This window comes from Acomys minous (assembly GCF_964271855.1).
Source record: "Acomys minous genome assembly, chromosome: 12".
Lineage (NCBI taxonomy): Eukaryota > Metazoa > Chordata > Mammalia > Rodentia > Muridae > Acomys > Acomys minous.
In genome coordinates, this window is record NC_140493.1 from 106,882,752 (window position 1) to 106,905,019 (window position 22,268).

Below are 22,268 nucleotides of genomic sequence, written 5' to 3' on the forward strand. Positions count from 1 at the left end.
TCTCTGTCTCCCCCTGCCCACCCTCTCTTTCAACCCCCGTTTCCTTCTCTCCCCATACTCATTTAATAAACGTCATATATTCTAATACCCGAAAGAAAAAGAAAGAAAGAATGAATAATTAAGTGTCTGGCTCAATGTTAGAACTTTCAAAGTTGAGGTTCGGGATCCTGTGCCCTTACCATCCTGCCTCTCCTGAGTCAATCGCTCTTAACTTTAGGGTCATATGTCTTGAGAGGGTCTGCGTACTCTCCCTCAGCTGAACTATTCTGTCTATTTCAAAGACCTCAGCCCCCACTTTCTATCAACCGCTACCAGCCTCAGGCCAGTTATTTACTTCCCGGAGGGAACTGTCTAGAGACCAAAGGAAAAGCGGAGCCAGCACCGCGGCTGAGGAGAGCTGAGCTGAGCGCTGAGGGAGGTGCTGGGTCACTGAGGATGGGGAACCTGGAGCTTTGGGACCGCAGCGTCTGGGAGGACGCATAGCTGAACCCCCAGAATGCGATGCGCACATGCATCCCTCAGCTAGCCTCAAAATCTTGCGTCGCTCCCAGCATCTTGGAGTCACAAGACAGCTGATCCCCGGGCTGTGAGTATCTCAGAACTCTGCCCCCGGGTGCACAGCGGAGATTCTCCTCCTGAACTCTGGGATCTTTGAGAGGAGAAAACCTGTCGGTACCGCCCCAGCCGCCTTAGGAGCTGTCCAGTGCTGACCACGGATGCCTCTGGGCCCCTGGGGTGCTCGGACCAGAGCCTGCCGCGCCCCGCAGAGCCTGGGCTGAGCTGCTGGGAGCGCTGACGCAGAGCGCTTGGAAAGCTGGGAGCAGTTGGCTCTGAGCTGGACATGGATCTGCAGAGACCCGACTCCTACCAGGGCGGAGCTGGCCCTCACTTCAACGAGCATGTCCTACATAAGGTAAATCTCTCCTCCGGGAGCCCACCTCAAGTTCTCTCTGCTCTCCGGACTTTTTGCTTTGGGACTTAAAGGAGAAACTAGCTAGTATCTGTGCTCCCGGGCAAAGCCTTTCTGTGTGATCCTGTTTGATGCTCAAAATACGTGCGCGTTGGGGGAGGGGCCGCCTCCTGAGGCCCAAATTATCGGGTGCTATATTCATTCATTCATTCGTTCATTCATTCATTCAGTTAACCCTCTCTTCCCCACACACGCATCTCTTCCCCTCTCCCTTTCCTCTGCCACTTGAAATCCTGTGCGCAAGTGGCTGCGCTCTCCCTAAGCCTTGTGGGAAGCCGCATTTCTCCTCCCGAGTGTGTATGTAACCTCCAGCTCCATGGAATCTGGAAGCAGTGGCCCACCTGGCTGAGACAGTCACTGATTGCAGTGATCTGGAGGTGGGACGGAAGTTGCACGCCTGTAACTCTAGTAATTTGCAGGAGGCAGATGGTGCTGGGTAATCATAAGTTCAAGTCCAACTTGGACTACATGGGGAGTTCCAGGTCAGTCTTGGCTATGTTAAGCCAAGAGACTCTGTGTGTGTGTGTGTGTGTGTGTGAGAGAGAGAGAGAGAGAGAGAGAGAGAGAGAGAGAGAGAGAGAGAGAGAGAGAGAGAGAGAGAGAGAGAGAGAGAGAGATTAGTGTTCAAATTGCAGACAAATTGCTATATTCAGTGTAGATGCACCACACACACACACCCCAGCAAGAGGTCTATAGATGCAAGCCTTGAAATAACCTGATTTGTCCTTCTCTGTCTTAAAATTAAAAGTCCAGAGAGGCAAAGTGACTAAAAGCCAGGGACCATGAGTCCAAGTTCAGCCTCCTATTTGCTGCACCCCTACAGAAGCTCTCAGCAGAGTGCGGTCCCGGCGCCAGCAATGTGAGTGTTACCTGGGAAGCCCCCGTTAGGAAGTCACAGCTCAGATCTGCTGAATGATTTTGCATTTTAACACGAGTAAGCATGTGCCTCTAAGTTTCAGGTGTAGTCTTGTGCCCTGCTGGTTATTTCTGATCCACATGACAGAAAATCACTAGTGGGGGTCGAGGGAGCAGGTACACAAGTTTGAGAAGCCTGGGTGTCCTTTCCCTCCAACTCTCTGAATATTCAGCCCAGAGAAAGAGAAGTCTGAGCCTTTGATGTAAGAGAGAGTTCTTTGGAGGCTGTGAACGCAGCCCACTGTAAGCCACATAGGAACAAGGGACGGTAGCAACAGGCCAATGACAAAACCAGCTTGGTGACTAAATATAATAAATATATGGTCTCTCTCATACTTAAAAAAGACTTATTTATTTTTATTTTATGTGTATGGGTGTTTTGTCTACATGCAAGTCCATGTACTGTGTGCACCCAGTGCTGGCAGAGTCCAGAACAGGCCGTCGGATCCCACAGAGCTGGAGTTACAGGCTGTTGCAAACCACCACTTGTGTGGGTGCTGGAAACAGGACCCGGGTCCTCTGGAAGAGCAGCCAGTGCTCTTTACCACTGAGCAGTCTCTCCAGCCCCAGGCTTTCCCTAATTTTTTGTTTGTTTTTGTTTTCTTGGTTTTTTTGAGACAGGGTTTCTCTGTGTAGCCTTAGCTGTCCTGGACTCACTTTGTAGACCAAGCTGGCCACAAACTCACAGCGATCCACCTGCCTCTGCCTCCTGAGTGCTAGGATTAAAGGCATGCACCACCACCACCACCCGGCTCTCTAATTTGAAAACATGATATAAATACATAAGCATTTTTGAAAGATTTAAGATTGGGAAGCCATAGTTCCCAATCTTATAGTTCATTATAATCTTATAATCTTATAGTTCATTATTGATAAGCTGTGGTCCTTCCTGCTTCTCTCAACTACACACAAAAACCTTCACTTCCTTTGGACTTATTGATCACCAGAAAAAGAGCGATCTTATTCTAACAGGTATCAATTCTGCCTAAAAACAAGTGTCCACTTACTGCAGTGAAAGCCTGATCTTTTCAATGTGGCTGTGAGCATCTTGACAGAAGTTCACCTTGACTCTCTGTGGAACTCAATGCAATGACTGTGTGTGTGTGTGTGTGTGTGTGTGTGTGTGTGTAAGGAAATCTCTTGTTGTACAGTGCTGACGATCTCCTCTTAGAATACTTTTATCATTTCACATGACTTTTTTTTTCTTTTTTTAAAGATGTATTTATTATTTACACAGTACTCTGCCCGCACACCAGAAGAGGGCCCGGACTGCATTATAGATGGCTGTGAGCCACCATGTGGTTGCTGGGAATTGAACTCAGGACCTTTGGAAGAACAGACAGTGCTCTTAACCTCTGAGCCATCTCTCCAGCCACCCCCCCCCTTTTTTTTTTTCCTTTTTAATTGTGATCCACCTGCAAAACCCTTAGTGAAGGATCAGGGCATCAACACAGTGGGATTATTTTTAATTTTGCATTCTATTAGAGTACAGGAAAGTCCTGTTGATTCATTAGAGCTCACTATCAAAAAAGGCAGGTTCTCCAACACAACGCTAGTGGCTAGGGTTTGATGCCTGGGCAAACGGTGTGCACCTATATGTTTGAGCACCTGAGCACACATGTGTGGAGACCATCGGGTGGTGTCACGTGCCTTCCTCTATCATGTCCCACCCCTAGCTCTCTTCTTCACCCCCCAGAGATCAACCTACAGAGGAAGAAACACCCTCCAATGTTTTATAAGAGCGATGGGGCTGTGCTGGGTGGCCCAGAAGCTCACCAGACAAGGAACAGTGTGGCATGTCGGGAAGAAACCCCTGTCTTGAGCTCTCTCTGTCCCTAATTTGACTTTTAGTAACATCTGTAAGCCTTATTTGTCTTCCGTTTCTTACTAACTTTTTACTAATGTTTAAACACAAACAAGTGGGTTTTGCTATGACACCTTTATGTATCATTGCCCTCTGCCCTTTATCTCTACCACCCACACAGACTTGATTTTCCTAAGCTGTGAAATATTATCTGGCTTTCTGTGTTTTGAGCATGAATCTCAGACACCATAATGCTGAGCACTGGTGTAATCTTGAGAATACTGGGTGTATTTAATAAATGGCAGTTGCCGTTAAAACACACATATTGGGCTTCAAAGCAAGATCAGGAGGGGTCACATTCAGTTCCCTCCTAAAATGATGCTTTGTGAGAAAGTAGTCTCATGCCCTGAAACTCAAAAACACACACACCACGCACACACACCACACACACACACACTACACACCACACACGCATGCTCACACACACAAGCACACCACACACACACACACACACACACACACACACACACACACACAATCCAATCAGAACAGGTCAATGAACCACCCATGCTGAAAGGATGACTTCTGTGCCAACGTCCAGTCCCAGCTTCCCAATGGGGCAGTCTCCTTTCTCAGAGAGGTGGGGCATGAGACGTGCTGAACCCCAGGAAGGTTCACTTCTGGGACTAGGGTTTCCCTCTGAGCTTCAGTCAGTCCTGAAGTGGCAGCCTGGACCAGAGGGGCACAAATCACTCATAAAATGTGCAGTGTGGGCTTGCTACAGGGACTACTAGGAGCCACTCAGTTCATCCATCGAACGCTTGGAGTTTTTAAATAGAGTTTCTATTGTTCTCACATATCTGAATATTTGATGCAACTAAATAATTTAAATCATACGGACAACCATGTTGCACTTTTCTCAGAGAACTCTTGGTCCCTGTCTAGAGCCACACTGGGCGATGATGACAGGGAGGGGCTCAGAAGCAGTTCTTGGGTTGGAACCTTGTGGTTCCAGGCCTGATCTTGAGTTCTAGGCACAGAAAGGGTGGAGCTTTGGGCCCAGACAAGGCAGGACACAGGGATGTCAGCTCCTGCTTACTCATGCTAAGCTTGTCCCAAGAGGGTCAAGCAGTTAATTACTAAGCTGAAGTTAGCCTCCTCCCTGCATCTCAGAAAAACAAGAAGAGCAGAAAGACTTGGCTGTTCATTCATTTGTCCCAGGCTTGGTCTTTTTGTTGAATGAAATTAACAGAGAATAAAGGCAAAAAGTCTGAATCTGCTGTGGTTCCACCTCTAGTGGATGGTGAAGGGGGGCAGGGACTCTCAGCCACACCCTGTTCTTTTTTTGAATGTCCATCTGTCCCTGCTCTGACTTTGTGATGATGACATCCCATAGTAACCCACACACCTCATTTATTCATTCATCAGACATAGATCAAGCATTCCAGAGTGTAAGGATGTACACTGTGGGGCACTACAGAGCATTTGCACAAGGACCTGAGTGTGACCCCCAGCTTCTCCACACAATCTGGACACAGCAGTGTGTGCCTGTCATCCCTGCGCTGGGTTGGCAGCCACAGGAGGATCCCGGGCATTTACTGGCTCCAGAGTCTGAGCCAAATCAGTGAGTCCCAGGCTCAACAATAGCAGCAACAAAGCACAATAGAGGACAACACTCAACATCAGACCCTGGCACTCCACACTCATCACTCATACACACATATATACACATATACACAGGCACACATACACACATACATGCACAGACACACACATACAGACACACAAACACACATACACACATATAACATACACAGACACACATACAGACAGACACACACACACACATACATACACACACATACAGAGTTTGCTTTAATATTGTACATCTTATCTCAAATGCATTAATAAAGGCTTGAAAAGCAGGGCATGGTGACGCACACCTTTAATCCCAGCACTCAGGCGGCAGAGGTAGGTGAATCGCTGTGAGTTCAAGGCCAGCCTGGTCTACAAAGCAAGTCCAGGACAGCCAAGGCCACACAGAGAAACTCTGTCTCAAAAAACCAAAAAAATAAAATAAAATAAAGGCTTGAGAGTTGTAGTGGAATAACCTAGAAAGAAGTGACCCCTTCCAGCACAATTTTGAAATATCCCTTTTCACTTAACAGCCTCTGACTAAAGTTAACATCTGAAGTAGGGATCATAGTTGCACATCTGTAAGCCTAGCACTTGGAAGACTGAGGTGAGGACTCTCTAATCCAAGGCCAGCCTGGGCTACATAGGGAGAGTCTGGCTCACACAAACAAAGTCAGCATCTAAGACAGACAGAATCCCACACCCCAGCCATCCTTCCCCGCCAATGAGCTATCACCCACAGGTCCTGAGGAAGGCCGCACTAAGCAGGGCTGTTCTTCCTTACGCACACCTACCCAAGTACGTACCCAAAGACGAACCAGTGGAAGACTGTACTCACTATTCTGTTTTCCTCTACAAATCCTTTATCGCTCAAAGGATTTTTGTCAAGTAAACAATGTAAGTAGAACTTGGCGTTCTGGTCAAGGGACCCAAACCCACAGGGAAACACATGCATGCTCTGTGAGTGAAGGGATTGTTACTTTTAACCAGAGGGAACAGCTCCAGATCTTGCCAGATTTTCGACCTCAGCTCAAGAACAAGCTGGAGAGCCAAGGAGAGAGAGCTGCTGGCTGTAGAGTGTTTCCGTTTGCTTGCTTTCCTTTCCCGGGCACCCTGGAGGCTCTGGATAAATAAAGGAAGTGTAGGTTACATCACTGGCAATCTGGAGCCATCTGGGACTCTCTGGGCTGAGGAACTGGCCCTGCCCAGTTTCCAGAGCAGCCAGCTGGCTTGGGGAGAGGCACTGGCTTGTTCCTTGAGATCATTTTAACAGGAAATGGTGGTGACCTGGGCCAGCATTAGTGGCTTTTCCAAAGGCCCCAATTTTCATCCTTTGAGAACTCGCCCCTTTAATTTAAAATCTCCAGAGTATTTTGTGAGAAAACATGTGAGACTCACTAGTTTGGGGTACTGTTTTCTCTTGAGAGCTGGTCTGGGGGAAAGGCTGTGCTTATGTATGTACATTTGTGTGTTTGTGCATGTCTGTAGGCATGCATTTGTGTGCACATGGTACAGGTGTGTGTGTATGTGTGTGCATGGTGATTTGCACTCTGAGGCCCCAGTAGGTCTCCAACTTTTCCCACAAAGGACCCTGGGGACTCCAAATCAAAGGGAAGCTACTGGGAGCGGGCGGGTTGGGGGGAGTCAGGGAGCGGGCGGGCTGGGGGGAGTCAGGGAGGGGGTGGGCTGGGGGGAGTCAGGGAGCGGGCGGGCTGGGGGGAGTCAGGGAGGGGGTGGGCTGGGGGGAGTCAGGGAGGGGGTGGGCTGGGGGGAGTCAGGGAGGGGGTGGGCTGGGGGGAGTCAGGGAGGGGGTGGGCTGGGGGGAGTCAGGGAGCGGGCGGGCTGGGGGGAGTCAGGGAGGGGGCGGGCTGGGGGGAGTCAGGGAGGGGGTGGGTTGGGGGGAGTCAGGGAGGGGGTGGGTTGGGGGGAGTCAGGGAGGGGGTGGGCTGGGGGGAGTCAGGGAGGGGGTGGGCTGGGGGGAGTCAGGGAGCGGGCGGGTTGGGGGAGTCAGGGAGGGGGTGGGCTGGGGGGAGTCAGGGAGGGGGCGGGTTGGGGGAGTCAGGGAGGGGGTGGGCTGGGGGGAGTCAGGGAGGGGGTGGGTTGGGGGGAGTCAGAGGCATTTAGAAAATTACCACCAGCTGAGTTGGGTGGAAACACAAGTGAGTGCAAGGCTAGGCAAGCGCACTTTCAGCTGCACTAAATTTACCCCAATTTGCTGTTTGCTTCCTTCCTCAACCGCCCCAAGCAAGAGACACAAGTCCCCAGGGATGCAGGTGACGGTAGAGATCACAGCTCCTTTGTTAAGGTGTGGAGAAGTGAGAAGAGCTGTGGGGCACTGCTTCCTAGCAGAGACCAGCACTGGGCCAACCAACCACATGAGGTAGATCTTCTTGCCCAAGTTAGAGAGCTGCAAGCCAGCAGCAAACAACAGATCCGGAGTCTTTGCCTCTAAGTGACCCTGAGGCCCTACAGGGTACCCTTCAAATCAGCCAGCTGTAGAGACAGAACTCTCCCAGTCCACGGTTCCTGCTTCCCTGGAACCAAAGCCTATGCCCTCCTCTCTTGCGTGAATGTCTAGTTATTGTAGCTGGATTTACATAGGATCATAAGAGTGTTATTTAACAATTGGGTCCTCAGCAAATGCCTCTGGTGTGTTTTGAGGTATCTGAAGCCAGGTTACCATGTATGTATGAGAGTGTGCACATGTGTACACACACACACAGACACATGCACACACAAGTATGCAAGCATACATAGATGAACACACGCCTGTCTCATAATGGATACACTAGTGATAACGAACATGTTTTCTTCGGCGTTTTCTGGTTGTTTTGGGACCGGGGTCTTTTTTTGTTGTTGTTATGTTTTTTTGTTTTGTCGTTTCAGAGACAGGGTCTCCCTAGGTAGCCTCCTGCCTCAGATTCTCAAGAACCAGGAAGACAGGTGTGTGCCTGCCACCCACCCAGCTGTCGTGGGCCTTTTAAAAGCAAACCTTTCACTTCCTTCTTCTTCCTTGTTCCTCTGTTTAAATTTTGCTCCTGCGTCACACCCTAGCAATCTGCATTTTTTTGTTGTTGTTGCTGTTTTTGTTTTAACAAGTAGACCTATTGGGTCAGAGAAGTGCCCAGTGGACAACTAAGTCTACTGGGCCCTTCCTCTGTGAGAGATGCCCACACTCACACTGAGAAATCAGGAAACCTTGGCAAGGGAATGAGATGGCGCTGCTCGGCTATCAGTGAAGCAAGGCTCCTGAGTTCCTCCCCCTCCGAGGCGGTGGCAGGCCTTCATAGGTGTATTCTTCCTCCTCTCTGGGGTCCCCTTTACTAGTCTGATAATTTTTTGAACCGAGAAGCATCCAAATGGTTTCTGCACAACAGTCTAGAGGGACCTAGCAGAACTCATCATTGTTAATAAAAAAATAAATTTTAAAGCATGTGGCTCATCTGTGAAGCAATTTACAATTCACAACTTTTTAAAATATGTGCTATGACACTTTCTTACCACATGCCTTTTGGGTGGCTGTCATTATTAATTCCGTATTATAGCTGGGAAGATGGAGACCAGATGGGGGGTGAAAAACAGAGTCATACGCTGAAGGCCACATCTGGTATTGTGGAAACTCTAATTATGATGGCAGACACTTACATGGCAGGCCCTTCTACAGAGTGGGGATTGCTCCGAGCGTTTATATCTGTGAACTCATTAAGTCTACAGTCTTCCTACTTGATCTCATTTTACAGACATTAAGATGTCTACGTTTAAATACAAGGAAGAGTGGGGGTGCAGAGTGAGGGAGTTGGGAGGGGACAGCGACTTTGTCAAGAAGGTCACCTATTTGTCATCGCGGTGCAATGTTTAGTTTTCAGATCCATAGAATCAGTTGTCAGTTGTTTTTCTCTCTTAATCTTTGTGTGAGGTGTGGTGTGTGTGTGTCTATGTGTATGTGTGTGGTGTGTGTGGTGTGTGTGTGGTGTAGGTGTGTGGTGTGTGTGTGTCTATGTGTATGTGTGTGGTGTGTATGTGTGGTGTGTGTGGTGTGTGTGTAGTGTGTGTGTGTGGTGTGTGTGGTGTGTGTGTATGGTGTATGTGTGGTGTGTGTGTGTGGTGTGTGTGTGGTGTGTGTGGTGTGTGTGGTGTGTGTGTGGTGTGTGTGGTGTGTGTGTATGGTGTATGTGTGGTGTGTGTGTGTGGTGTGTGTGTGGTGTGTGTGGTGTGTGTGTGGTGTGTGTGGTGTGTGTGGTGTGTGTGTGGTGTCGGTGTGTGGTATGTGTAGTGTGTGTGTGTGTGGTGTGTGTGTCTATGTGTATGTGTGTGGTATGTGTGGTGTGTGTGGTGTGTGTGTGTAGTGTAGGTGTGTGGTGTGTGTGTGGTATGTGTGTGTGGTATGTGTAGGGTGTGTGTGGTATGTGTGTGGTGTGTGTGTGGTGTGTGTGGTGTGTGTGTGGTGTGTGTGGTGTGTATGTGGTGTGTGTGTGTGGTGTGTGTGTGGTGTAGGTGTGGTATGTGTGTGTATGTGTATGTGTGTGTGGTGTGTGTGTGTGTGGTGTGTGTGTGTGTGTGTGTGGTGTGTGTGTGGTGTAGGTGTGGTATGTGTGTGTATGTGTATGTGTGTGTGTGGTGTGTGCATGTGTGCCTTCTTCTGAGTTGGGAGTGGTGGCGCACACCTTTAATCCCGGTGCTTGGGAGGCAGAGGCAGGTGGATCATTGTGAGTTCGAGGCCAGCCTGGTCTACAAAGCGAGTCCAGGACAGCCAAGGCTACACAGAGAAACCCTGTCTCAAAAAACCAACCAAACAAACAAAAGCAAACAAACAAACAAAAAAAAAGGAGGCCACTTCCACCCCCAGGAAGCCGAGGCCAGTAGGTTTGCAGGTCAGAGAGGTGACTTGGGTCTTATGACTTCAGGTCATGTGATACATGAACCCTGGTTCCTGTGATGACTCCTTAAAGGTCAAGAACTTGAGTCTTATATAGTTGAACACTGATCTCTGAAACCTAGCACTAGGGCCTGAATAAACAACTAATTCCAGAGGCTATAAAGCTCCAGGTCTGGGCTAGCAAGATGACTCAGCGGGTGAAGGTGCTTTCCACACCAAGTGTGATGATGATCTGAGTTCGAGCCCAGGACCCACCTGGTGGAAAGAGACAACTGATTCCTAAAAGCTGTGCTCTGACCCCACAGGTGCACTGTGATGTGCATGCACGCGTACACACATATAAATAGACAGACAGACAGACAAATGGAAACCCTCTCTCAGATCCTAAACTGAAGCAGGCACCCCACCCCATGTCCCCAGATACCTGAGTTGAAAAGTTCCAGACGAATTACAAGATATCAGGGCCCTGGCTCTTCCTGATGACAGCTCAGCCCACGAAGAGAAGCTATTGAACAGTGGAGGCAGAGCCCTCGCGAACTACAGGATCCCGCCTTCCTGGCCCCGAGCCATGTCTCTTTCAAATACCGCGATCCAACACCACAAACTCAAAAGAAGCCACAAGGCAGAATCCCTGAGCATCCCTCTTCCTCTCCCTCTCCCTCACCCTCTCCCTCCTTCTCCCTCTTCCCCTCCCCCTTCCTCTCTCCCTCTCTCCTGTCCTTTCCCCTTCCCCCTCCACTTTCCCTCCCTCTCACCCTCCTCCCTCTTTCCCTACCTTTTCTCCCCCTCCCTTTTACTTCACCCTTCTCCTCCCTCTCTCTCTTTCTTTCTCTCCCTTCCTCCTCCCCTCCCCTCCCTCTCCCCACTTCCCTCCCTCCTCTCCCTCCCTCTCTCCTCCCCTCCCCCGCACTTCATGCTTTGCTGAGGCTTGCCTTGATTCACAGGTGAGTGGTTCCTCAGAAAGCCATATGATCATCAAAAGCTCCTAAGTCTTAACTTCACAGCAGCTAGAGACCTGAGGCTCATTGGAGACTGAAACGGTCACATGCTCATCCCTGACCAATCATTGCGGAGGCTGAAACACTCTTGCCCATCACTGGACCAATCGCTGTGGCCAATAGATAGCACGGCTACATGCCTTCCCTCGTGTTTCACCCCAACACCCTAATGATCAAAAATGGGAGCAGGGCTGCAGGCTGTGGTGGCGCACGCCTTTAATGCCAGCACTTGGTAGGCAGAGGCAGGCAGAGCTCTGTGAGTTCGAGGCCAGCCTGGTCTACAGAGTGAGCTCCAGGCCAGCCAGAGCTACATAGTAAAGCCCCATCTCAAAGAGAAGAAGAAGAGAGAATAGGAAAGGGGTGGTTTTGAGAGGTGCTGGCAGCCAAGGGTGAGCCATTTCAAAGCAACAGATGCCCCTGTGGTAATCCTGGGTGAGGCTGAGTCTCAATGTTTTTAAATCTATAGTGAGCAGAAGCTGGAAGAAAAAAAAAAAAGAAGTCTTTACCATTCAGTCCAGCCTGGACTGTTGGTGTCCCACATGTGGTAACAGTTATGGCTGAATAACAGGGCTTGGGTCATTAATGACTGGTCTTGGGAATGTACGGGTCCAACCTTATAAAATGGAGCTGCTCACTGGGGAAGGCAGATCTCATCCTCTGATTGGGATAGAAGTTTCCCTGATGGAAACAGATGATCCAGCTGCCAAGCAGGAGGTTGGTTTGAGGCAGAGAATCAGCAGTCAGGAGGTGTAGTGGTACAGGCAGCAATGAAGGGACCAAAGAGGCCTGAGCAGCCTACTGACACTTCAGACGTGGGAAGTAAAGCCAAAGGCCTGCTAAAGCAGGACTAAGTTCATGGGTGTGGGATCTGTGCAAACACACGGGGACCTGGCCTCCACTTCACAGGGTCTGGGCTCATCTCTATGCTCGGCAGTGCCATCTTGAAAGCCTCGGTAATTTTTATGCAAAGAACCCATAGATTGTTCCTACTTGACCCTGCAAGACCACCCTGCAGTTGTCCCTACAGGCACATTACAAACCCCTAAAAGGTCAGCATCTGCCTCTGTGCAGGGAGTCTGGGTTGCTCCTGAGGGTGTCTTTCCCCTCTGTTGGCCCCATACCGTTGAAGATGTGCCTTGAGTAATCAGGAAATGCTCCTCTTCTGCTTTGGGTCAAACGGCACAAGAGTGGACAGCTCTCTTCTACCTCAGGTTTAGCTGGGTTAATAGTAGTGTTTACCGGCAGGGACAGGCTAGCTGCAGAACAGGGTCACAGGCAACAGATAGTGTGATGTTGAAGTCAGGTGACAAAAGGGGAAGTGGGGGCCCTGGCTTCGTGCAGGTTAAATGAGCTAAGTGGCTGTGACAGGATGGAGGAAGAAGTCAGAAGCCTCTCTGTCTGATTCAAGCATGGCAATGGGTTAGCCAGGGGCTTTTAATACTTGCTGGTAGAAGGCGATCTTACAATAGAAGGATCCATTGTCATTAATACAGTTTATGCCATTTGGAAAATGAAAATGAACAAAACAGTCGCCTGTAGCACTGTTGACGCAAGGTAAGTACTTTCAGCGTGGTAGTGCACGCCTGTAATCCCAGCACTCAGGAGACAGAGGCAGGAGGATCACTGCTGCAAGTTTGGGGCTAACCTGGTCTCTGTATAGAAAGTTCCAGGTCAGCCAGGGATAAATACTGAGACTATGTCCCCCCACCAAAAAAAAATATATGAGGTTGGAGAAATGACCCAGCTGTTAAGAGCACATCTGGATCTGCCAGAGAACCCGAGTTTGGTTTTCAGCACCCATATCAGGTGGGTCACTACAGAGGGCGTTACATCCTTTTATGGCCTTCTTGAATACACATAACCACCCCACAGACACGCACAAATAAAATATGTTTTAAAGAAGAGGACGGGACATAGTAGAAACTTTCCCAACCTAAAGAAAGAAATGCCTATAAACATATAAGAAACTTACAGAACACCAAATAGATGGGACCAGAAAAGAAAATTCTCCTGCCACAAAATAATCAAAACACTAAACGTACAGGGCAAGGAAGATGAGGGCTCTAAAAAAAAAAAGTCTTATTATTATACAATGGGGAAATGAGATATTTTAAGAGAGAATTTTCATTCACATAATTCATTATAATATATTGTTATAATTGTTCTATTTTGTTATTATTAGCCTCCTACTGTGTCTAATTTACACATTAAATGTTATTTGTTTGTATGCATGTATGTACATATGCATGTATAAAACATAAAAAGACATGGATAGATATGGGGTTCTGTACTGTCCGTCATCATATGGAGCTACAGGGTACCTGGGAACACACTGCCCAAGACTAAAGGAAAACTTCTCAGCCACATCTTCATAGAATATCAAGCCAGGCGCCAGACTTCTTAGACTCCAGCTCTGTGGCTTGGTGGCCTCTCCCTCACTTCCCTTTCCCTCTTGGCGACTCCTGTGTCTTCCTATATCTAGTGGTCAAATGCTTTTCCACCTTCACACTGGCTCTTTCACTTGCCACCTTCCAGGCCCTAGGGCACTTCTATGAAAGGTCACCAGGGCTCTGGGAGTGTCCTCCTTCTGCTTTTGTGGCTTATTATTAGTAAGGGAAGGCTGGGAGGACTCTCAGAATGAGTAAACCTTTGCAGCTGCTTCCAATGACCAGCAAGCAGAGAGGCAGCGGGCACTGGCTCACACCAGAGTTATGACCGATTGCTTCTTTTTCTCACAAACCCCTCAGCATAGGGGGCTGGAGAGAGGGCTCAGCTGGCACAGTGCTTGCCGTGCAGAAATGAGGACCTGAGTTCCGATGCCCAGAATATATATGAAAAGCTAAGTGTGGTGGCATGCAACTGTAACCCTAACATACACACACACACACACACACACACACACACACACACACACACACACACACTCAGGGGGCCAGATCTTCAGCTTCCTAAAGAGAAGGCAGCATTCTTTGTGGGAATACCAGCAATGCCAAGCAACTAGTCAATAACCAGTTCCTTAAATAACCAGTTCAAGCCCAGCTGGCCATTGGCTCATTGACAGCAAATACTATGAAAGTAAGAAGCTCTACAGAGACCTGCCAGCTCATCCCGTAGGTCACCTAATACAGAGTCCTCTGGTGACTTTGCTAATTTACATGGGGCAAGGACGGCCAATGAGGGACCCTTGGGCCACCTTATACAAGCACATTCCTGCATGGAAAATAAACATGTGAATAATGAATTGTCAACATTGATGCCGGTGATGCCCCATTCTCCAGCGGGAAGCAGGCACGTAGATGTCTTACTGTGTAATTTACCTAAAACCTGAGGTAAATCCCTGGTGTGGTGGCATCAGTTTATAATCCCAGCACCAAGAAAGCAGATCCCAAGGGCTCACCAGCTAGAAGCCTCGCCTAACTGGCAAGTTCTAGACCAGCGAAAGACTTTTCTGAAACAAAACAAGAACAATGCAAAATATGACTGAGGAATGGCTGCTGAGGAAATTTCTGGCCTACACACGCGCGCGCGCACACACACACACACACACACACACACACACACACACACACACACACAAAGCTAGCAGATGATGGCAATTAGAGATGGCTGGGTTTAGGGCACATAGGTGGGTGATGAGAAAGAGGCAAAGACGAAGACTCCAAACCTTCCACAGGCCTGATTTGGATCTAGGATCTCTCATACTGATCCCCTTGCTTCTCCCGCATGTCTGACCACCCGGAGCCTCCCTTCCCCGCCTTAGCTACAAGCTCCTCCTTAGACACGGCGCAGCAAGACAAACAAACAAGTCACCCTCCCATGAAGCTATAACTGCAAACCCTCAGGAGCGGAGAGGGACATGTGTGGGGATGAGGTCACAGGAGCCTTCTGTGTTGGTGAAGGAACATGCGCAGAGCCAAGAGGAGACTGACTGATTGATTGAAGGGCTCTCTTCACAACCGATGGATCATGGGGTCCACATGAGTGACCTCCTTAGTCAGCATTCAGTCCGCTGTTTGAGCCTCTCAGGGTGAGGAAGCCCGTCCACACACGAGCTGGGACACAGAGAAGAAAAGCCCCATCTAGAGACTGGTGAGGACCAGACCTATGGCCACCAATCCCTCATCCGTGTGTAAGGGCCAGCCCTTCACAGAGTAGCAGCTAAATATGTGGGAAATTACGCAAACGCGGCAAAAATAGATGTTGGCATAAAAGCACCTCTGTTGCTTCCTGGGAAAGTGTGTGTCGGTCCGAGGGCAACCTTGAATGCCATCTCTCAGGCACCCATCCACCTTGTTTCCTGTCTTTAACATCTGTGTAACCTGTGTGTGTGCGGGTGTGCACATGTGCTGATCCGGCTGAGTGTGCACGTGGAGCCAGAGTTGGTCGTCAGGACTCACTCTCAATCATTCCCCGCCTTGTCACTGAGACAGGGTCTCCCCATCCAACCCACAGCTCACCAATATGGTTTGTCTGTCAGCCCGCTTGCTCTGGGGAGCCCCTGTCTCTGCCAGCCGCCACACCCACCTGGTATTTAGGTGGGTTTCTCTGGGGATCCAAACTCCAGGCCTCCTGATTATGTATGTTTGCATGGCAAGCTCTTTGACTCCTGGGCCATCTCCCCAGCCCATCTCCCCTTTTTCTTTGGAGACCAGGTCTCCCACTAGCCTGGAGCTTGCACAGCAGGCTAAGGCTGGCTGCCTGGTAAGCCTCAGGGGTCTATCTGCCTGCCTGTGCCTCCTAGCAGAAGGATGGTGCATGCCACTGCATTCAGCTTTGCAAATGGCTCTTGTGGGTCAAACTCAGGTCCTCGAACTTACAAGGCAGCCACCTCCCTAGTTAAGTAGCATCCAGAGTCCCCTTAGGAAATATCTTTAGCTGGGCAGTGGTAGGACATGCCTTTAATCCCAATACTTGGGAGGCAGAGGTAGGCAGATCTCTGTGAGTTCGAGGCCAGCCTGGTCTGGTCTACAAAGAGAGTCCAGGACAGCCAAGGCTACACAGTGACACCCTGTCTCAAAAAACAAACCAAAACAAAGGAAATATCTTTATTGTAAGCCTGAGGTTCTTTTTCTTATAAAAACAGTTTTAAAACAACTTTCTTTCTTTCTTTCTTTCTTTTTTTTTCTTTTTTCTGAGACAGGGTTTCTCTGTGTAGCCTTGGCTGTCCTGGACTCACTTTGTAGACCAGGCTGGCTTCAAACTCACAGTGACCCATGTGCCTCTGCCTCCCAAGTGCTGGGATTAAACCACACCTGGGTTTAAAACAACTTTTTAAAAATAAATTTATTTAATTTTATGTGCACTGGTATAAGAATGTTAGATCCCTTAGAACTGGAGTTACAGACAGTCGTGAGCTGCCACGTGGGTGCTGGGAATTGAACCTAGGTCTTTTAGAAGAGCAGACAGTGCTCTTAGCCACGGAGCCATCTCTCCAGCCCCAAAAACAACTTTCTTAACTTACCCAACTTATTAGACCAACTGATGCCCTCCAGGCTCTCGGTGAACGACTGAATCCGTGTAGCAGTGCTGCATGCTCGCTGTGAAGAGGGTCTTCTCTGGGAGGCCCCTCGCTTCTGCTGCCCCCACAGAAGCTTTTGGTTAGCCAGCCTGTTGTTCAGGGGCCCACATTTATCCACACCAGTAATACATGTTAATGATAATGATGTCATTGAGTGAATTTCTCCATATATAAATAAATGAAAAAGTATTCACAGGAAAGATATGGAGGCTGAAGGGATGGCTCAGTACGTAAAGACATTTGCCACCAAGCCTGAGGACTTGAGTTCAAGTGATCCCTGGAGCCCACATGGTAGGAGGAGAAATCAGACTCACGTAAGTTGTCCCCTGTTTCACACACACACACACACACACACACACACACACACACACACACACACACAACTAATGTGTTGAAACAATATTAACCAATGGAATAATAATGTAATAATGTGAACAGGACTGTTATTTCCACAAAGGTGAAATTGAATGATTTGAAAAGAATCTACATAAAGTCTGTGATTTAAATAAAAAAAAAAAAAGGATGCCACCAACCTCTGGGGAGCTAGTTTGGAGTTAAGAACTCTGGCTGCTCTTCCAGAGGACATGGGGTCAGTTCCCGACACCCACACAGACGCTCCCAGCATCTGAAAACACTAACCCTAAAGCATCTGATGTTCCCTGCTGTCCTCCTTGGGTACCAGGCATCCATGTGGTACACATACATGCATGCAGGTACTGGTACATATATACATTAGATACGCCAATGCTGTGAAATTAAGAATTCATTAGGATTCAGATAGGAAACACACCCCGTTGGGTTATGAACTGGGGGACTTGGTTGCCAGTTACCATGCTTTGGGGGAATAAATGGATCCTGAGGGCTATGAATCAATAGATTGAGTCTTTGATGGTACAGGAAACCAATGGATTCAGGCCATCTGGTCTTTCTAAGCCTCATGTGTCAAGTAAACTCTGTTTTCTAGGTGTCAGACCAAGGGCTGGGGATAAAGCCTAGTGTGCTTGCCTGCCATACACAAGGCCCCACGCTCAATCCCTAGTGCTAAGAACCAAAACAATGTGCTTCGTGCACAATAGCTAAGGTGGCACAGCGATGCCCAGGCGCAGGGCTTGACTGCAAAGCTCTCCTCCATTGCTCAGTTTCGAGCCGTTCAATTTAAAGAAGGGCCCATGTAGGCGCTTCTTGCTCCATAAATCTCAAAAAAGAGTCTCACTGCAAGCAAACCAGTCCAAATAACCAACTCAAGAATAGCCAAGTTTTGGTCAGGTGCAATGGCACACACCTTTAACCCCAGCACTCTGGGAAGCAGAGGCAGGCGGATTGTTGTGAGTTCGAAGCCAGCCTGGCCTACAAAGTGAGTCCAGGACAGCCGAGGCTACACAGAGAAAGAGAAACCCTGTCTCAAAACAAGCAAATAAAGAACAGCCAAGTTTGGAGCTGGAGAGAGAGCTCGGGAGTTAAAAGCACTGATTGTTCTTCCAGAGGACCAGGGTTCAATTTCCAGCACCTACATGGGAGCTCACAATCATCTGTAACTCCGGACCCGGGGGATCTGATGCCCATCACTATACATGTACATGGTGTATACACATCCATTCGGGCAAACACTCATACACATAAAATGAAAATAACAAAATCTCAAAAACAGGATAGTTACACTTGGGGGTGAGCAGGATGGTTTAGCTGGGTGAAAGATTGGAAGATCTGAGTCCAGTCTCCAAATCCAACAGGATGGAAGGAAAAAGCATTCCTGCATGCCGTCCTCTGACCTCCATGCTTATATGCCCACCCATTCGAGTGGGTGGGAATATAATAAAGAAGGAATAGCAGGAGCCGAGCCCTGAGAAGGCAACAGTATTACTTTGTTAGTCAGATTTCCATTGCACTGACAAAAAAAGAAAAAAAAATCGGAGATGATAGCTAATAAGGAAAAACGAGTTGCTCGTGGTTTTAATCCACAGCTGCCTGGCTCCATTGTGTTGCACCTGTGGCCAGAGAGAATATCGTGACGGGGTGCATGTGGCAGAGAAAAGCTGCTCTCTTCACAGTGGCCAGGAAACAACAAGAAAGGAGAGGCCAGGTTTTCCTACAGCCCCCTTCAAGGATATACTCCCTGTCACTGCCTCCCTCTAAGCCCCGCCCTCTAAAGGTTCCTCGACCACCACCCAATAGCACCGCAGACCACAGACGCAGACCGGGGATCAAGTCTTTAGCACCCGGCCCTTGGAGGAGAGGAGAGGCTGGTGTGGGATGGACAGGGCAGAATGAAGGAGAGTAGATGGAGACGGTGTTCACGAGGCAGACGGGGGCGGGGGGGGGGGGGATGGGTTCAGAGGAAGAGGCCATGGAGGTGATAAGGCAGGAGCCATCAGCTCCGAACTTTGAACAGACCACTCTGCTGGCTGAGAGGAGCGTTAACTTGGGCAGAGGAGGGAAAGAAAACAGGCAGAGATGAGATGGCCGCTTGGACTAGGCAGCAGCACCATGAAACCAAGGACATATTCTGAGGGGACAATTGCTAGGACCCCAGAATAAAGGCACTAAGCCTGATGACTACAAATACTGTATTCTAAGCCGGGTGATGGTGGCGCACGCCTTTAATCCCAGGACTTGGGAGGCAGAGGCAGGCAGATCTCTGTGAGTTCGAGGCCAGCCTGGTCTACAGAATGAATTCCAGGACAGCCAAGGATACACAGAGAAATTCTGGCTCAGGAAAAAACAACACCTCTCTTCTTTCATAATTAGCTGTAAGTGTATATGCATGTGCCCAGGAACGCACGCACACACGCACACACACACGCACGCACGCGCGCGCGCACACACACACACACACACACTCACCTTCCTTGTACAAAGTGGCTAGGGTACTGGTGCAGACTCCAGACCCTTAAGCTTAATCTGGGTTCAAAGACACCCAGTAAATTATTAGCCATAAACAGTGCTAAATCCCTCAGCCTCTCTATTCGGGTTCCTCATATGTAGAATGGGACGATGATAGAAGCACCCATGTGAATGTTCAGTCCTGTGCATGAAGCATTTAGAGGAGGCGGCTTCCGGTAGCCCTTGTACCAGATACCCGGTGGCTTAATTGAAAACAATGCAGTTTAGCCAGGCGGTGGTAACAAACACCTTTAACCCCAGCACTTTGGAGGCAGAAGCAGTCGGATCTCTAATGGGTCTACATGGTGACCGGAATAGTCTCTATGGTTCCAGGGTAGCCAGGGCTATGTAGAGAGACCCTATCTAAAAATAAATAAATACATAAATAAATAAATACATAAATAAATACAAACAATACAACTTTATTCTTCTACAATTCTGAAAGCCAGAAGTACACAGTCAATTCAATTCACCTCAAGCCTTAGCATGGGCAAGCCTAATTCCTCTTGGATGCCTCACCCAGAGGACAGTCTGATACATGCCTTCTTTGGATTCTGGCTCCCGCTGCATCACTACAGCATCTGACTCTGTTCTCACCTTGTTTTCTCCCTCTCTCTCTCTCTCTCTCTCTCTCTCTCTCTCTCTCTCTCTCTCTCTGGCTTGCTGTGTTCCTCCTTAGAAGGATCCTTGTGATTTTATTTTGGGTCTACTTGGATAAAACAGGCTCATCTCAAAACCCTGACTTAAACGCACATAGACCTGTCTTTCATTGTATAAGACAATTCACAAATTATGAAATTATGGGCATTAGGATAAAAATGTCTTGGTGGGAGGGTATCATGTGATAAACAATAAATAAAGGTTGACTTGCACCTTCCAAGGTACATTGGCTATAAGAGGGGATCTGAAAGGACCCTTAAGTCACTAGAGCCCCTGAGACTGCATGTGACCTCAAGATAGAGCTGAAAGCCACGAAGGCTGGATGGACTGAGCTCCAGTCAGGTATGGAGGCAGGCGTGCAGAAACATGCTCTCAGGCCTTCTTCAGGGACCAAGATGGAGGCATCGCCACAGGCTAGTGCCTCCTGACCCTGCTGTACTCTGTGGTCTCCTCAAGGCTTGTCCTGGGCATCTGGGTGACGAGGCATCCAGTGTTGCTGTAAGTGGGCTCCTGACCCAAGGCCGCCAAAGACAGAGCTGCGTATGAAATCTCCTCCCTGGGAAAGGGAGCCTGGGATAGAGAGGGTCACAAGGTCAGAGAGGTTAGAGGGGAGCCTCGACTACCCGATGAGACAAGAAAGTCCTCAGAGGAGGCAGGCCAGGGCTCCAGCTTCCCTACATTCTGTTGGGAGCCCTGGATAACCTCCAGCCACAACACAACGGAGCCCCCACTTGTGCCCCAGGAGGACGGCTTCCAACAGGATCCTGAGCCATTTGGGCAGCCTGACTTTTCCCTGCCTCTGGTTGAGATGTGGTGTGGAGATGCTTCTGGAAGCTGCTCGCTCTGCTCAGACTACCCCACCCTCCAATCAGCTGTGTCAACATGGGCAGAGTTCACTTTCCAAGGGGGTGGGGCAGTGACAGGCTCACATCTCCACAGCCCCATGAAAGACATACCATGGTGACATACTCCACTTCCTCCTGGTGGGCCTTGCCAGAGGAGGGCATGGAGGAGCCAGGAGAGGCTCTGGGCTGCTTCAGAGACAAGTTTGCATAACAGAGCTCACCCTCCAGAGACTGCTGTACCTGGGGTTTCAGGGAGACAGGATGTGAGTCACGGAATCAGCCTGTGGAAACAGGTTCTACTTTCTCTGCTCTCCCGTGCCCAGGCCTTCTCAGCTCCTTGTGCTCCCCATCGCCAACCCCATTATCTTCCCTATGGCTGTTTCTAGACCCTTCATCCTCCTTCCCTCTGGCTGTTTCTAGGCCCCTCATCCCCCAAGCCCTGCAGGGTCCAGGAGTCTGTGGATACTTTGGTATGCGGCTTAGCTGACGCAGTTTTACATAGAGGCTCCCAGGAGGTGGAAAATGAGGAAAGGGGGGCACGAAGCCTGCTGGTCTCTCTTGTCTGGCATCTGGGACACTTTTACCTGTTCTGCAGGTGGCCCAGCAGCTAAAAGACAAAAAGAAAAAGCGGGGCAAGAGTCTTCAATTAGAAAACCCATCCTTGAAATCTGTGAGGTCTCTCTCCATGCAAGAGGCAAGGGACACAAGTAAGCCTCCAGCTCAGAGGCAGGACATCTGGTTTCAAATTCTAACCATTTGGGAGGGGCACTCTGTGGCACTGGGCATCTCTGAGATGAATGTTTCCATTTCTCTACTAGAACTGTGCCAACGTCCAGTGGGCTGGCCCTGCCAGCTCTCCTGGAGTTGAGATTCTCCCTGCAGGCTCCTGGGTGTCATTTGTCACTTTGGTTGTTATTCCACCCGGCACATCCTTCTAGGCCACCTCAAGACCTGCCTGTCCTTGCTAGCAACTGAACCATCTTGTCCTTCTCATGGCACCTGTCTGTCCCACCACAGCCTGCTACTGAATTCTAGCTCATCTTCAGTCAGGCTGGGAGGCACGGGGTGGCCGGGCCTGTCCCTTCCAGATGCTTGACTCTGCCTGAGAGCTGAGTGTTCTGCCCCAGATAAAGTGCTTGAGTTGGGCCAGCATGGTATGGACAAGCC

General features: G+C 49.2%; 2 protein-coding genes across 4 annotated transcripts in view; one reads left to right on the plus strand and one right to left on the minus strand.

The window, feature by feature from the left end:
• The first annotated feature begins 379 nt into the window (after positions 1-379).
• Positions 380-22,268, plus strand: part of RAB37 (RAB37, member RAS oncogene family) — a 63,345-nt gene continuing 41,456 nt past the window's right edge. Inside the window, exon 1 of one of the 2 annotated variants that reach the window (XM_084750236.1) lies at positions 380-913. In XM_084750236.1, coding sequence (XP_084606362.1) covers positions 842-913 — 72 coding nt within the window. In that variant the 5' untranslated portion in view covers positions 380-841. The remainder of the gene's footprint in view (positions 914-22,268) is intronic. The other variant, XM_084750238.1, reaches the window with a different exon arrangement.
• The window catches only part of CD300LF (CD300 molecule like family member f), a 38,172-nt gene continuing 35,904 nt past the window's right edge, over positions 20,001-22,268 (minus strand). For both annotated transcript variants that reach the window (XM_084750235.1, XM_084750234.1), the window contains exons 6-8: positions 21,686-21,708; positions 21,213-21,341; positions 20,001-20,826 (exon numbers count right to left, since the gene is read on the minus strand). In XM_084750235.1, coding sequence (XP_084606361.1) covers positions 20,671-20,826; positions 21,213-21,341; positions 21,686-21,708 — 308 coding nt within the window. In that variant the 3' untranslated portion in view covers positions 20,001-20,670. The remainder of the gene's footprint in view (positions 20,827-21,212; positions 21,342-21,685; positions 21,709-22,268) is intronic.